The sequence below is a fragment of the Physeter macrocephalus genome, chromosome 20 (assembly GCF_002837175.3).
Source record: "Physeter macrocephalus isolate SW-GA chromosome 20, ASM283717v5, whole genome shotgun sequence".
Lineage (NCBI taxonomy): Eukaryota > Metazoa > Chordata > Mammalia > Artiodactyla > Physeteridae > Physeter > Physeter macrocephalus.
The window spans coordinates 96,812,265-96,829,332 of NC_041233.1; the positions used below are offsets into that span (position 1 = coordinate 96,812,265).

At 40.6% G+C, this 17,068-nt stretch overlaps 1 protein-coding gene across 1 annotated transcript in view; it reads left to right on the forward strand.

Moving 5' to 3' along the window:
* The window catches only part of GTF2E2 (general transcription factor IIE subunit 2), a 69,782-nt gene extending 54,953 nt beyond the window's left edge, over positions 1–14,829 (forward strand). The window contains exons 7-8 of the mRNA XM_024131524.3: positions 12,942–13,057; positions 14,313–14,829. Coding sequence (XP_023987292.1) covers positions 12,942–13,057; positions 14,313–14,429 — 233 coding nt within the window. The 3' untranslated portion in view covers positions 14,430–14,829. The remainder of the gene's footprint in view (positions 1–12,941; positions 13,058–14,312) is intronic.
* The last annotated feature ends 2,239 nt before the right edge of the window (positions 14,830–17,068 follow it).

The following is a 17,068-nucleotide window of genomic DNA, read 5'->3' on the forward strand; positions in this document are numbered from 1 at the left end:
CGAATCAATGGACAAAGGATTAATCTCCAAAATATAAACAGCTCATGCAGCTCAATATTAAAAAAACAAAAAACCCAGTCCAAAAATGTGCAGAAGACCTAAATAGATATTTCTCCAAAGAAGTCATACAGATGGCCAAGAAGCACATGAAAAGCTGCTCAACATCACTAATTATTAGAGAAATGCTCACACCAGTTAGAACAGACATCATCAGAAAATGTACAAACAGCAAATGCTGGAGAGGGTGTGGCGAAAAGGGAACCCTCCTGCACTCTTGGTAGGAATGTAAATTGATACAGCCACTATGGAGAACAGTATGGAGGTTCCTTAAAAAACTAAAAATAGAACTACCATGCACACCAGCAATCCTACTACTGGGCATATACCCAGAGAAAACCATAGTTCAAAAAGACACATGCACCCCAATGTTCATGCAGCACTGTTTACAATAACCAGGTCATGGAAGCAACCTAAATGCCCATTGACAGACGAATGGATAAAGAAGATGTGGTACATATCTACAATGGAATATTACTCAGTCATAAAAAGGAATGAAATTGGGTCATTTATAGAGATGTGGATGGATTTAGAGACTGTCATACAGAGTTAAGTAAGTCAGAAAGAGGACAACAGATATTGTATATTAACTCATTTTTATGGAACCTTGAAAAATGGTACAGATGAACTGGTTTGCAGGGCAGAAATAGAGACACAGATGTAGAGAACAAACGTGTGGACACCAAGGGGGGAAGTGGTGGTGGGGGGATGAATTGGGAGATTGCACTTGACATGTGTACACTAATATGTATAAAATAGATAAGTAATAACAACCTGCTGTACAAAGAAATAAATAAAATTCAAAAATTCGAAAAAAATGAATCAGCTATATGTATACATATATCCCCATATCCCCTCCCTCTTGTGTCTCCCTCCCACCCTCCCTATGCCACCCGTCTAGGTGGTCACAAAGCACCAAGTTGATCTCCCTGTGCTATGCGGCTGCTTCCCACTAGCTATTTTACATTTGGTAGTGTATATATGTCAGTGCTACTCTTTCACTTCGTCTCAGCTTCCCTTTCCCCTTCCCTGTGTCCTCAGGTCCATTCTGTACGTCTGCATCTTTATTTCTGTCTTGTCCCTAGGTTCTTCAGAACCATTTTTTTTTAAAGATTCCATATATATGTATTAGCACATGCTATTTGTTTTTCTCTTTCTGGCTTACTTCACTCTGTATGACAGACTCTAGGTCCATCCACCTCACTACAGATAACTCAGTTTTGTTTGTTTTTATGGCTGAGTAATATTCCATTGTATATATGTGCCACATCTTCTTTATCCATTCATCTGTCAATGGATACTTAGGTTGCTTCCATGTCCTGGCTATTGTAAATAGAGCTGCAGTGAACATTGTGGTACATTTGTAGTTTTGATTTGCATTTCTCTAATGATTAATGATGTTGAGCATCCTTTCATGTGTTTGTTGGCAATCTGTATATCTTCTTTGGAGAAACGTCTATTTAGGTCTTCTGCCCATTTTTCGATTGGGGTGTTTGTTTTTTTGGTATTGAGCTGTATGAGCTGCTCGTAAATTTTGGAGATTAATCCTTTGTCAGTTGCTTCATTTGCAAATATTTTCTCCCATTTTGAGGGTTGTCTTTTCATCTTGTTTATGGTTTCCTTTGCTGTTCAAAAGCTGTTAAGTTTCATTAGGTCCCATTTATTTTTGTTTTTATTTCCATTTCTCTAGGAGGTAGGTCAAAAAAGAATCTTGCTGTGCTTTATGTCATAGAGTGTTCTGCCTGTGTCTTCCTCTAAGAGTTTTATAGTGTTTGGTCTTACATTTAGGTCTTTAATACATTTTGAGTTTATTTTTGTGTATGGTGTTAAGGAGTGTTCTAATTTCATTCTTTTACAGGTAGCTGTCCAGTTTTCCCAGCACCACTTACTGAAGAGGCTGTCTTTTCTTCATTGTATATTCTTCCCTCCTTTATCAAAAATAAGGTGACCATATGTGTGTGGGTTTATCTCTGGGCTTTCTGTCCTGTTCCATTGATCTGTGTTTCTGTTTTTTGTGCCAGTACCATATTGTCTTCATTACTGTCACTCTGTAGTATAGTCTGAAGTCTGGGAGCCTGATTCCTGCAGCTCCATTTTTCTTTCTCAATATTGCTTTGGCCATTCAGGGTCTTCTGTGTTTTCTTACAAATTGTGAAATTTTTTGTTCTAGTGCTGTGAAAAATGCCATTGGTAGTTTGATAGAGATTGCATTGAATCTGTTTATTGCTTTGGGTAGTATAGTCATTTTCACAGTGTTGATTCTTCCAATCCAGGAACATGGTATAATCTCTCCATCTGTTGGTATCATCTTTAATTTCTTTCATCAGTGTCTTATAGTTTTCTGCATACAGGTCCTTTTTGTCTCCTTAGGTAGGTTTATTCCTAGGTATTTAATTTTTTTTGTTGCAGTGGTAAATGGGAGTGTTTCCTTAATTTCTCTTTCAGATTTTTCAGCATTAGTGTATAGGAATGCAAGAGATTTCTGTGCATGTATCCTGCTACTTTGCCAAATTCATTGATTAGCTCTAGTAGTTTTCTGGTAGCATCCTTAGGATTCTCTATGTATAATATCATGTCATCTGCAAATAGTGACAGCTTTACTTCTTCTTTTCCTATTTGGATTCCTTTTATTTCTTTTTCTTCTCTGATTGCTGTGGCTAGAACTTCCAAAACTATGTTGAATAAGAGTGGTGAGAGTGGGCAACCTTGTCTTGTTCCTGATCTTAGTGGAAATGGTTTCAGTTTTTCACCATTGGGAACAATGCTGGCTGTGGGTTTGTCATATATGGCCTTTATTATGTTGAGGAAAGTTCCCTCTATGCCTACTTTTTGCAGGGTTTTTATCATAAATGGGTGTTGAATTTTGTCAAAAGCTTTCTCTGCATCTATTGAGATGATCATATGGTTTTTCTCCTTCAGTTTGTTGATATGGTGTATCACGTTGATTGATTTGCGTATATTGAAGAATCCTTGCATTCCTGGGATAAACCCCACTTGATCATGGTGTATGATCCTTTTAATGTGCTGTTGGATTCTGTTTGCTAGTATTTTGTTGAGGATTTTTGCATCTATGTTCATCAGTGATATTGGCCTGTAGTTTTCTTTCTTTGTGACATCTTTGTCTGGTTTTGGTATCAGGGTGATGGTGGCCTCGTAGAATGAGTTTGGGAGTGTTCCTCCCTCTGCTATATTTTGGAAGATTTTGAGAAGAATGGGTGTTAGCTCTTCTCTAAATGTTTGAGAGAATTCACATGTGGTCCTGGCCTTTTGTTTGTTGGAAGATTTTTAATCACAGTTTCAATTTCTGTGCTTGTGATTGGTCTGTTTATGTCTTCTATTTTTTCCTGGTTCAGTCTCGGGATTTTGTGCTTTTCTAAATATTTGTCCATTTCTTCCAGGTTGCCCATTTTACTGGCATATAGTTGCTTGTAGTAATCTCTCATGATCCTATGTATTTCTGCAATGTCAGTTGGTACTTATCCTTTTTCATTTCTAATTCTGTTTTCTCCCTTTTTTTCTAGATGAGTCTGGCTAATCGTTTATCAATTTTGTTTATCTTAAGGAACCAGCTTTTAGTTTTATTGATTTTTGCTATCGTTTCCTTCATCTCTTTTTCATTTATTTCTGCTCTGATCTTTATGATTTCTTTCCTTCTGCTAACTTTGGGGTTTTTTTGTTCTTCTTTCTCTAATTGCTTTAGGTGTAAGTTTAGGTTGTTTGTTGGAGATTTTTCTTGTTTCTTGAGGTGTGATTGTATTGCTATCAACTTCCCTCTTAGAACTGCTTTTGCTGCATCCCATAGATTTTGGGTTGTTGTGTGTTCGTTGACATTTTTTTCTAGGTATTTTTGGATTTCCTCTTTGATTTCTTCAGTGATCTCTTGGTTATTTAGTAGCATACATAATGTTTAGCCTCCATGTGTGTCATTTTTTTCTAGGTATTTTTGGATTTCCTCTTTGATTTCTTCAGTGATCTCTTGGTTATTTAGTAGCATACATAATGTTTAGCCTCCATGTGTTTGTATTTTTTACAGTTTTTTTTCCTGTGATTGATATGTAGTCTCATAGTGTTGTGGTCGGAAAAGATACTTGATACGATTTCAGTTTTCTTACATTTACTAAGGCTTGATTTGTGACCCAAGATATGATCTATCCTGGAGAATGTTCCATGAGAACTTGAGAAGAAAGTGTATTCTGTTGTTTTTGGATGGAATATCCTATAAATATCAATTAAGTCTAGCTGGTCTATTGTGTCATTTAAAACTTGTGTTTCCTTATTTATTTTCTGTCTGGATGATCTGCCTATTGGTGTAAGTGGGGTGTTAAAGTCCCCCACTGTTTTTGTGTTACTGTTGATTTCTCCTTTTATGGCTGTGAACATTTGCCTTATGTTTTGTGATGCTCCTATGTTGGGTGCATAAATATTTATAATTGTTATGTTTTCTTCTTGGATTGATCCCTTGATTATTATGTAGTGTCCTTCCTTATCCCTTGTAACATTCTTTATTTTAAAGTCTGTTTTATCTGATACGAGTATTGCTACTCCAGCTTTCTTGTCATTTTCATTTGCATAGAATATCTTTTTCCATCCTCTCCCTTTCAGTCTGTATGTGTCCCTAAGTCTGAAGCGGGTTTCTTGTAGACAGCATATTTAAGTGTCTTGTTTTTGTATCCATTCAAATAGTCTTTGTCTTTCGGTTGGAGCATTTAATCCATTTCCGTATAAGGTGTTTAGTGATATGTATATTCCTATTACCATTTGTTTAATTGATTTGGGTTTGTTTTTGTTGGTCTTTTTCTTTTGCGTTTCCTGCCTAGAGACGTTTCTTTAGCATTTGTTGTAAAGCTGGTTTTGTGGTGCTGAATTCTTGTAGCTTTTGCTTGTCTGTAAAGCTTTTGATTTCTTCATTGAATCTGAATGAGATCCTTGCCAGGTACAGTAATCTTGGTTGTAGGTTTTTCTCTTTCATCACTTTAAGTATATCCTGCCACTCCCTTCCGGCTTGCAGAGTTTCTCCTGAACGATCAGCTGTTAACCTATTGGGGGTTCCCTTTATGTTATTTGTTGGTTTTCCATTGCTGCTTTTAATATTTTTTCTTTGTAGTTAGCTTTTCATAGTTTGTTAATATGTCTCTTGGTGTGTTTCTCCTTGGATTTATCCTGTATGGGACTCTGTGTGCTTCCTGGACTTGATTGACTCTTTCCTTTCCCATGTTAGGGAAATTTTCAACTATAATCTCTTCAGATATTTTCTCAGTCCCTTTCTTTTTCTCTTCTTCTTCTGGGACCCCTATAATTCGAATGTTGGTGCATTTAATGTTGTCCCAGCGGTCTCTGTGACTGTCCTCAATTCTGTTCATTCTTTTTTGTTTGTTCTGCTCTGCAGTAGTTATTTCCACTATTTTATCTTCCAGGTCACTTATCCGTTCTTCTGCCTCAGTTATTCTGCTATTGATTCCTTCTAGAGAAGTTTTAATTTCATTGTTCATCATTGTTTGTTTGCTCTTTAGTTCTTCTAGGTCCTTTTTAAGTGTTTCTTGTATTTTCTCCATTCGGTTTCCAAGATTTTGGATCATCTTTAGTCTCATTACTCTGAATTCTTTTTTAGGTAGACTGCCTATTTCCTCTTCATTTGTTTGGTCTGGTTGGTTTTACCTTGTTCCTTCATCTGCTGCATATTTCTCTGTCTTCTCATTTTGCTTAACTACTGTGTTTGGGGTCTGCTTTTTGCAGACTGCAGGTTCATAGTTCCCATTGTTTTTGGTGCCTGCCCCCAGTGGGTAAGGTTGGTTCAGTGGGTTGTGTAGGCTTCCTGGTGGATGGGACTGGTGCCTGTGTTCTGGTGAATGAGGCTGGATCTTGTCTTTCTGGTGGGCAGGACCACGTCCGGTGGTGTGTTTGGGGGTGTATGTGAACTTAGTATGATTTTAGGCAGCCTCTCTGCTAATGGGTGGGGTTGTGTTCCTGTCTTGCTAGTTGTTTGGCATGGGGTGTCCAGTACTGGAGCTTGCTGGTCGTTGAGTAGAGCTGGGTCTTAGCATTGAGATGGAGATCTCTGGGAGAGGTCTCTCCGATATTATGAGGGGCCAGGAGGTCTCTGGTGGACCAGTGTTCTGAAATAGGCTCTCTGACCTCAGAGGCTCAGGCCTGGCAACTGGCCAGAGCACCAAGACCCTGTCAGCCACACAGCTCAGAAGAAAAGGGAGAAAAGAAAGAAACAGAAGTTATTAAAATAAAAAAAATTATTAAAATAAAAATATAAAAAAGTAATTTCAAAAAGAGCAAGTAAACCAATAAACAAATCCACCAATGATAGCAAGTGCTAAAAACTATACTGAAAAATAAAGACAGACAGAACCCTAGGACAGATAGTAAAAGTAAACCTGTACAGACAGAATCACACAAAGAAGCATATACATACACACTCACAAAAAGAGAAAAAGGAAAAAAGAAAAATATATATATAAAAAAAGGAAGAGAGCAACCAAATCAGTAAACAGATCTACCAATGATAATAAGCTCTAAATACTAAACTAAGATAAACATAAAACTAGAAACAAATTAGACGCAGAAAGCAAACCCCAAGTCTACAGTTGCTCCCAAAGTCCACCGCCTCGGTTTTGGGATGATTCATTGTCTATTCAGGTATTCCACAGATGCAGGGTACAGCAAGTTGATTGCGGAGATTTAATCCGCTGCTCCTGCGGCTGCTGGGAGAGATTTCCCTTTCTCCTCTTTGTTCACACAGCTCCCGGGGTTCAGCCTTGGATTTGGACCCGCCTCTGTGTGTAGGTCTCCTGAGGGTGTCTGTTCTTCGCTCCGACAGGACGGGGTTAAAGGAGCAGCTGATTCGGGAGCTCTGGCTCACTCAGGCCAGAGGAGGGAGGGGTACGGAATGCGGGGCACGGAATGCGGGGCAAGCCTGTGGCAGCAGAGCCCAGTGTGATGCTGCAATAGCCTGAGGCACGCTGTGTGTTATCTTGGGGAAGTTGTCCCTGGATCTCGGGACTCTGGCAGTGGCAGGTTGCACAGGCTTCCGGGAGGGGAGGTGTGGATAGTGACCTGTGCTTGCACACAGGCTTCTTGGTGGCTGCAACAGTAACTTTAGTGTTTCATGCCCGTCTCTGGTGCTTGCGCCCATCTCTGAAGCTCATTTAGGTGGTGCTCTGAATCCCCTCTCCTTGTGCACCCTTTTAGGAAGTCTGAGGTCTTCTGCCAGCATTCAGTAGGTGTTCTGTAGGAGTTGTTCCACATCTAGATGTATTTTTGATGTATTTGTGGGGAGGAAGGTGATCTCCACATCTTACTCCTCCGCCATCTTGAAGGTCCTATTGTAGAATTTTAAAGAGTTCTTTATTCTGGCTACAGGTCTGTTAAAAGAGTTATGTTTTGTGAATATTGTCGTCCATTCTCTGAGTTGTCTTTTCAGTTTCTTGTTGGTGTGCTTTGAGATAACAAACGTTTTTAAACTTGATGTGGTACAATTTATGTATTTGTCTTTTTGTTTGTTTGTTTTTTGTTTGCTTTTTTTTTTTTTGCGGTACGCGGGCCTCTCACTGTTGTGGCCTCTCCTGTTGCGGAGCACAGGCTCCGGACGCACAGGCTCAGCAAGACAGACAGAACCCTAGGACAGATAGTAAAAGTAAACCTGTACAGACAGAATCACACAAAGAAGCATATACATACACACTCACAAAAAGAGAAAAAGGAAAAAAGAAAAATATATATATAAAAAAAGGAAGAGAGCAACCAAATCAGTAAACAGATCTACCAATGATAATAAGCTCTAAATACTAAACTAAGATAAACATAAAACTAGAAACAAATTAGACGCAGAAAGCAAACCCCAAGTCTACAGTTGCTCCCAAAGTCCACCGCCTCGGTTTTGGGATGATTCATTGTCTATTCAGGTATTCCACAGATGCAGGGTACAGCAAGTTGATTGCGGAGATTTAATCCGCTGCTCCTGCGGCTGCTGGGAGAGATTTCCCTTTCTCCTCTTTGTTCACACAGCTCCCGGGGTTCAGCCTTGGATTTGGACCCGCCTCTGTGTGTAGGTCTCCTGAGGGTGTCTGTTCTTCGCTCCGACAGGACGGGGTTAAAGGAGCAGCTGATTCGGGAGCTCTGGCTCACTCAGGCCAGAGGAGGGAGGGGTACGGAATGCGGGGCACGGAATGCGGGGCAAGCCTGTGGCAGCAGAGCCCAGTGTGATGCTGCAATAGCCTGAGGCACGCTGTGTGTTATCTTGGGGAAGTTGTCCCTGGATCTCGGGACTCTGGCAGTGGCAGGTTGCACAGGCTTCCGGGAGGGGAGGTGTGGATAGTGACCTGTGCTTGCACACAGGCTTCTTGGTGGCTGCAACAGTAACTTTAGTGTTTCATGCCCGTCTCTGGTGCTTGCGCCCATCTCTGAAGCTCATTTAGGTGGTGCTCTGAATCCCCTCTCCTTGTGCACCCTTTTAGGAAGTCTGAGGTCTTCTGCCAGCATTCAGTAGGTGTTCTGTAGGAGTTGTTCCACATCTAGATGTATTTTTGATGTATTTGTGGGGAGGAAGGTGATCTCCACATCTTACTCCTCCGCCATCTTGAAGGTCCTATTGTAGAATTTTAAAGAGTTCTTTATTCTGGCTACAGGTCTGTTAAAAGAGTTATGTTTTGTGAATATTGTCGTCCATTCTCTGAGTTGTCTTTTCAGTTTCTTGTTGGTGTGCTTTGAGATAACAAACGTTTTTAAACTTGATGTGGTACAATTTATGTATTTGTCTTTTTGTTTGTTTGTTTTTTGTTTGCTTTTTTTTTTTTTGCGGTACGCGGGCCTCTCACTGTTGTGGCCTCTCCTGTTGCGGAGCACAGGCTCCGGACGCACAGGCTCAGCGGCCATGGCTCACGGGCCTAGCCGCTCCGCGGCATGTGGGATCTTCCCGGACCGGGTCACGAACCTGTGTCCCCTGCATCGGCCGGCGGACTCTCAACCACTGCGCCACCAGGGAAGCCCCTGTGTATTTGTCTTTTTGTTGCTTGTGTTTCTGTGTCATATCTAAGAAACCATTCCCTAATCCAACAGCACCAATATTTACTTCTGTTTTTTCTTCAAAGAGTTTCTGTTTTAGCTCTTATATTTAGATCTTTGATCATTTTGAATTAATTTTTGCATGTAGTGTGACGTGTAGGTCGTGTCATATTTATTAGTACGTTGTAATACGTATAACTGTATGTAGGACCCAGCCGTCCCACTTTAAGGTTTTTACCCAAGTTCACTCAAAATCCATGTACATATCAACTTTATTCATAACAGCCAAAACCTGGAAACAACTCAGATGCCCTTTAACAGTCCTTTCATCACCCCTAAGTGTGGTACATCCTTACAATGGAATCCAGCTTCTCAATAAGAAGGAACGAAGTACTGACATGCCCAACAACATGGATAAATCTCAGATGAGTCATGCTTATTGAAAGAAGCCAGATTCATCTGCCTTCCTTAAAGGCATTAGCACTCAGAAATAAGAGATGATAGACCTCAGAGGATGATGGTAACTATGACAGATATAGATAGTGCTTTTTCCTTTGCAGGCATTATTCTCAGTGCTTTATAGATATTAACTCATTTTGTCCCCACAACTTTATGAAATACATATTATTATTATCCCAATTTTACAGATCAGGAAACTGAGGCAGAGAGGTTAAGTAACTTGTCCCATGTGACATAGTTAGTAAATGGGGTCACTGGGTTCCACACCCAGGCCATCTGTCACCACAGTCTGTACTATTCTGCTAGTTTTGTATTTCATTGGAAAGCTCTGGGTATAGCCAAAATATGAATGAGTTATTTGGGAATTTAAGCAAAGCCTTATTAATGAATTTGCTTCTTTTCTTTCCTTCTCTGGCATACTTTCTGTTACACAGTTTTCATTCTTAGCTCAAGTAGGACAGGGTTCCCTTCAGTTGAAAGGGTCAAATCTGAGTTTTAAAATTCTAGCCTGTTTTCTTTTCTGTTAAAAGACAGCAGATTTTTAAACAATTCCTATATTATTTACCCTTATAATTTAGATCCTGACTGACTTTCATGATACTTGGAGATAATCTCCTAAAACAAATCATTTGTCTTTAAATTTGATGTCCCCTAATCATTTGCTGTTTTCAAAAAAAGAAAAGTGATTGCTAGAAAAAGAGACTAGGATGCCTAGATCTTGGTTTCTAAATACCATTCTCCAGTAATAGGAGTCAGGACTCCTTGGCGAAGAGTTGATTCCAAGTTTGGGGAAATGCAAGATGAGCTTGGAACATGTTTTAGTACCAGAAAGTAGGAGAATGCTCAAAAAACCCCCAAACAACAAAAAAGGGAAGCAAGTCAAAAAGAGCCAGGGACAATTTGAAGGGACTCAATGACCAAAGCCAGGATATTTGAACAAGAAAATAAATAATGATAGTAATGAGTTATAATTCCATGAAATTAAATATCCATGAATCCATACTAAGTTAACAATTGAATAAATGGATTGGATCGAGAATCCAATCCATTTATTCAGTAGTCTTCCTTATAGTAGAATTCTAATCCATACATATGAAAGGAATAATGGAAGTAACATGCCGTTAGGCAAACCCACAAGTATCAGTTGTTGTAGGCACGAGCCATCAATGGATGCTGAAATTAGTGAGCTAACGTGTGCTGAGAAACAGGGTGTTTAGGCATAGTCTCAGTAGATCTCCCCACAGGGTGCTTATTAACTACAAAGGGAAAAATAATAGCTTCATGGTGGAGAAATCTGACAGACACCACGTTAACCAGTGATCATTCTAACAGCCCCGGTAATAAGACATGTGAACATCATGGACCGTTGATGTTAGGTCCTGAGAAGGGCACAACGTCTTCTCTGTGATGTTCTTGCCCAAAATGTATAACCTCAATTTAATCACAAGGAAATAGCAGACAACCGCACATTGAGAGCCGCTGTATAAAATAACTACAGAAACTCCTCAGAAGTGTCATGGTCCTGAGAGATGAGGAGACACTGGGCACACTTAGAGCCTGGAGCAGTGAGACACTGCAGCTAAACACAGTGGGATCCCAGGTGGGGTGCCGGACCAGGACGACCAGGATGGGGACACAAGTGCTAAAACTGGTGACATGTGAATAAGGTCTGTAGATTAGTTAATAGGCTTGTATTATTAATTTAGATAATTTTACTAAGATCATATACAGTGTTAACATTAGTGAAAGCTGGGCAAAGCCTGTACCGGAGTTCTGTGTACTAATGTTGCAACTCTTCTGTTAATGTAAAATTATTTTAAAATAAAGTTTTAAAAATGTAAAAAGAAAACATATTCTGTGATGCCCAGAGAACAACATTTCATATGTTCAGTGATCAAATTGTTGAGGATGTGCTAAATTCAGTGCCAACCATAGTAGGAAACTTGAAATAGAATATCCGCTCCCGAGGAGCTTATAGCCCTTCAAGGGGCTGAGAAAGTCATGCAAACAATTGATTGTCATCTGTTAACTGGTTTCTGTAATCTATGCAGATGAAAGTTCAGGGAGCATATAGGAAAAAGAGCTCCTAATGTATCGAAAGAAATTAAAAAATTTTTTATTTAGAGATGTTTTGGATTGAAATAACTTTGTGCCCAGATTGAATTCTTTGTAGTAGATTGTCATTTTTGCATTTGGTCACCATCAGCAAAGAGCTTTTCAGTGTGTGGCAGAAAACAGATTTCTTGAGTATCACTGGAGCCCCAGCTGTTAAAGCATCATTTGCTTCATGTAATACGTATTGAAATAGGAAAGAGGAGGACAGTCTGGTCCAGCACAGTATTGCGTGCCTACTTTGTTTACAGCTTGTGAATGGACCACTCTCTGTTCTCACTTTTTACCTGAAAGTAAGCCAGGGGCTGGTGCCGGCGCCACCTGGATTAGGCCTCCAGGATGCCGTGCCGGGGAGGAGGGTGGGGTTGGGGGTAGGTGGTGGTGTGTGTGAGTGGGCATGGGCCTGCGCGAGAGGTCTCCGGTGAGCAGGAGGCCCAGCCCCCGGCCTCAGGGCACCCAGCGAACTTTCCTTTTTCACCATCCAGAGTACAAATGTCTTATGATTTGCCATCATAATACATTTTTTGTGTGTTGGAAAGTAGATGTTAATAATGAAGTGAAACCTGCTTGTTTGAGCGTGTCTTTAGGGACAGAATTTAAGATGCATACGAGTTTCATTCTGACATGTCCCAATTGTGATCTCTTTGAGTTGCAGAAATGGTGGTGTGGCAGAGGGGCCGGGGTCTCTGAGGACAAGGAGTAGGCTGGATGGAAGGCCTTTCTCCTTTGTCTGCCAGGGCGTGTGAGACAGTGTTACTGTCTCAGTATTCCTCCCCTCACTTTTATGACCTCTTAATCACCCATCCCCCATGTATGTGATTTCAAAAGGCCTTTTTTGCAAATAAGCTGTTGTAACTCATCACTCCGTATAAAACTTTGGTTCCTCATCTCCCTGTGTGTTTCTCTTCTCCTGTAGGAGAGGAAGTGGGGTATACTGAGCTCATGAGAGATGATCAGGAATTTGAACTATTTCAGTGGAGAGCTGATTTCTGGAATTAAAGGAGGAGGTCAACTGCCTTTCTTCCCAGGAAGGCTGGGAGGCTCAGTCACATGGCCCTTCATTTATAGGCTCTAAAAATAGAGCAGTGCTGGTCTGGTCTGTGGGGATGCAGTCGTGTTCCCAGGCCCTTCTGCTGCTCTGTGTCCAGCATCTGAATGTTCCTGCCTTCCTTTGTTTCATAATGAAGTCCCAGATGTGCTAATTGAGATCAGAGGAGATAATACTGAAGCCTGATTTCGATCACACTGAGATGTTATAGCTTGTAAACATCTATTGTGCAGTAACTACTGTCTTGTTGGCACAGAGTTTCAGAAACTGTGGAGGAGTGTCACTGTGGATTCAATGGATGAGGAGAAAATTGAAGAGTATCTGAAGCGACAGGGTATTTCTTCCATGCAGGAATCTGGACCAAAGAAAGTGGTATGTACTCTCTAGAAGAAAATGTAATCCTCTGCTCTTTGAACTGTTAGCCTGCTTCCTGTGCAGCTCTCAGAAGAGCAGGTAGGTAGTTAGTTCTCCCATCCAGTTTTTTCTGTGTCCTAATCCCGTGACCTTGGTCAGATGCATTCAGATCACGTCTGGTGTATTGAGGGCCAGCGGATCTCTTTGCCCTCAGGTGCTGCTCGCCGGGTATGTGAGAGCCTCCCCGGCAGTCAGTGCCCGCTCTTCAGCTCCATCCACAGGACGTGTAGTGCCCACGTGTTGTCCTCCCAGTTTCTGCCAGGGGCCTGCTTCATCATTCTGGCCTTTATGATCTTCATCCCACCCCCCAACCCCTCTTGCTCCCGGAGCCCAGTGGTCTCGGTGCCTGGCTTTGCCTTAGCCCTGATCACATTGAAGTATCTTTGTTGACTTGCAGGTCCCTTAGGAACCAGATATTACTGTCTTTATAGCCCCCAAGTCCTGCTCATTGGAGGGATTTGTAATTGAATGAAGACCTGTGAATTCCTTGTACCAGCTAACGAGCTCTCTGCCGTCCAGGGACAAAGCCAGGATGAGATATTGCACTAACACCCTCCTTCCCTTGTCCACCGGCGTGCCTTGTAGCTTGACTTGTGTGTGACTTTGTGTTTTATTCAGTAAGGTTTTAGGACTCCTTTAAAAGGGAAAATTTATTGCCAGTGATCTCCAAGAATGTGCGATTACAGCACTTCATGGTTTCCTGTCATTGCTTAGTTTGTTAATATTACGTGATATTAGTATTTCAGGTATACAGTGAAGAAAAGAGGGTAATATTTAACAAATCTTTCTGTGTTCATCCACTTCCCAATTTGCCCATCTCTCTATATTTTGCTGTATTTGCTTCAGGTCTTTGTTTTATTGGTAATTAATGGTGGATAAAATTTTAAACCTGATAATAGAGATGAAAAACAAAAGAGATTTACTGCCTCTATTTTTATCCACTTCGTGCCTACAATAGTTCTGGTTAGTTTTCTTGCCAGCCCATTTGTTCCAGGTGGAGGTATGCACTTCACTGTTAACAGAAAGCCCTGGTTTGTGTTTTCGAACCAGGATTGTGTGGATTGGTGTGTGTGAGGCTGGGCTGCAGAACAGAAAAAAGGTCACAAACCCTGCATCTCTCTGCTGCTGGTTTCTGGGCCATCTTTTGTAAATCCTCCCCATATTACCTCTCTGAGTAGCCGTTCTTTCTAACTGTCTTTACCTTTTCCTGTAGGCTCCTATTCAGAGAAGGAAAAAGCCAGCTTCACAGAAAAAGCGACGGTTTAAAACTCACAATGAGCACTTGGCCGGGGTGCTGAAGGACTACTCTGACATCACTCCTGGCAAGTAGTGAACAGTTTTGTCTGAGAGCAAAGAGTTGCAAAGTCAAGATCTTCCTTGTTGACGCTGGGATCTGAAGACTGACCGTCTTCCCGTTCTACTTCTTAGGACCAAGGACAGGAGCAGTTCAGTTTACAGAACTAGTGCAAATTACCAAACTCGAAGCTTATTTTCATTAATGGGCTAATGAGAAATGTTATGTCCCTTGTTAACCTCCTGTTACTTCTTGGGGGAAAGGCGCTCAGCATGGCATGCAGGTGTCTTTGCTATTTATCTCTACTTCTAAGTGGTTCCTGGTTCCATTTTCCTTTTCGTTACCTTAGAACAGGTTTGCCGATAGTCTTGAATGCAGTATTTGTTTATTCCAAAAGAGCATATTTATAATAAAATCGTTGTTGGAGGAGCTCTGAGATGTCAGTGAGTTCAGTTTGCTTCTTTCCATTCTTGGCAGTGACGGGTGGCAGCTCGTCTTTGACTCCCACAGGTGGTGTCTGGAATGCTGTCAGAGACTGAGGTCTGGGCTGCGTTGCTGAGCTTGTGGATTTCACAGTTGGAAGTTGGAACCCAAGCTGTGCCTCTTGGTAGCAGGTGAATCAGTAAAGGTACACTACATGTGATTTTTTAATGCTTGCTTTTAAAAGGATAAATCAGTATTTAGCCTCTTGGATTTCGCAAGTCATGTTCTCATGCCATCTCCAGCAAGGATGAAGACATGACTGTGTCCCAGCCCTGATGGGGCTTGGCCCTGAGGTTCTTCTTTCGGAGACCCCCTCTGTCTCCCAATCACTGGCTGAGCTCAGGAGAGCTGCTGTCACACATGTGGGTTAAGAGTTGTGGTGACTTTTGGGGAAATCTATGGTCATTCCATCATTCTGTGGTAAACTACCCATTTTCCTTATCTGTGCTTGTTTTATGGTCTGTGCTGGCCCTTTGGGGTGATTGTTATGGTTCTCATATCACATGGTAGTAGATTCTAAAAGCAAGGTTTGGTGTTCTCAAAAAAGGTATGATGATAGCCCAAAGCAGTGAGTACTTTGTGCAGATGACAAGGAGCCTTTCTGCTGTTTTAGTTTTTATCCTTTTTACTTCTCATCCATTTTCAGTGTCATCCTATTTCAGTGTCATCTTACCTCTTTCTTATATCCAAGCCCCAAAATACGGCCTGAGAAGATGTAGAACTGAGACTCCTCAGGATAATTTAGAAAATGGGAAACTCAGCTTTGTAGAGGATTTTTGCTAGTAAGGAAGAGCTTTAATATTTTATGGCATAAACTAGTTCTCTTTAAAAAAAAAAAAAAATCTAGAGCTGGCTTATCTCCAAGTATACCTACTTTTTCTGGTCTATACATACCCACCCCCGCCAGTTTTATTGAGATACAGTTGACATACAGCACTGTGTAAGTTTAAGATGCACAGCATAAGATTTGACTTACATACATCATAAAATGATTACCACAGTAAGTTTAATGTCACTCATTTCATATAGATACCAAAAACAAGTGATGAGAACTCCTTAGGATTTACTTTTAACAATTTTCACGTGTATCATACAGCAGTGCTATCTGTAGTCCTCTTGCTGTACATTACATCCCTAGTACTTATTTATCTTAAAACTGGAAGTTTGTACCTTTTGACCACCTTTGTCCAATTTCCTCTTACCCTGGCCCACACCTCTGGTAACCACAAATCTGATCTTTTTCTGTGAGGTTTTTTTTTAAGAATCTACATATAAATGAGATCATTTGGTATTTGCTTACTCTGTATGACTTTCTCACTTAGCATAATGCCATTAAGGTCCATCCATGTTGTTGCAAGTGACAGGATTTCCTCCTTTTTTATGGCTGAATAAGGTTCGTGTGTGTGTGTGTGTGTGTGTGTATCTGCGTGTATCCATTCATCCCCTAGGGAACAATGGGGAACACGTCTTGGTTATTGTAAATAATGCTTGTGTGAACATGGGGGTTCCGATATCTCTTTTTTGACTTAGTGTTTTTGTTTCCTTGGGATATATTCCCAGAAGTAAAATTGCAATATCGTATGGTAGTTTCTGTTAACTTTTGGAGGAAATTCCGCCCACGGTGGCTGTACCAGTTTACAACCCCATCAACAGTGCTCAAGGATTCCATTTTCTCTACATCTTCACCAGCACTTGTTATCTCTTGTCTTTTTGATACTAGCCATTCTGACAGGTGTGAGGTGATAGCTTATTGTGCTTTTGATTTGCATCACTAATGGTTAGTGATGTTGAGCATTTTTTCGGGTACCTGTTGGTCATTTGTATATGTATATCTTACTTGGATGAAGGTCTATTTGGGTCCTTTTGTCCATCATCTTTTAATTGGATTATTATTTATTTTTTTGTTATTGAGTTGTATGAGTTCTTTATATATTTTGGATAGTAACCCTCTTATCATAAGATAAATGGTTTGCAAATATTTTCTCCAATTCCATAGATTGTCTTTTCATTTTATTGATTATTTCTTCTGATGTTCAGAAGCTTTTTAGTTTGATATAGTCCTACTTGTCTATTTGCGATTTTGTTACTTGTGCTTTAGTTGTATCCAAAAGTTAATTGCCAAGACTCATGTCAAGGAGCTTTTTTCCTGTGTTTTCTTCTAGGAGTTATATGCATTTTGGTCTTACATTTAA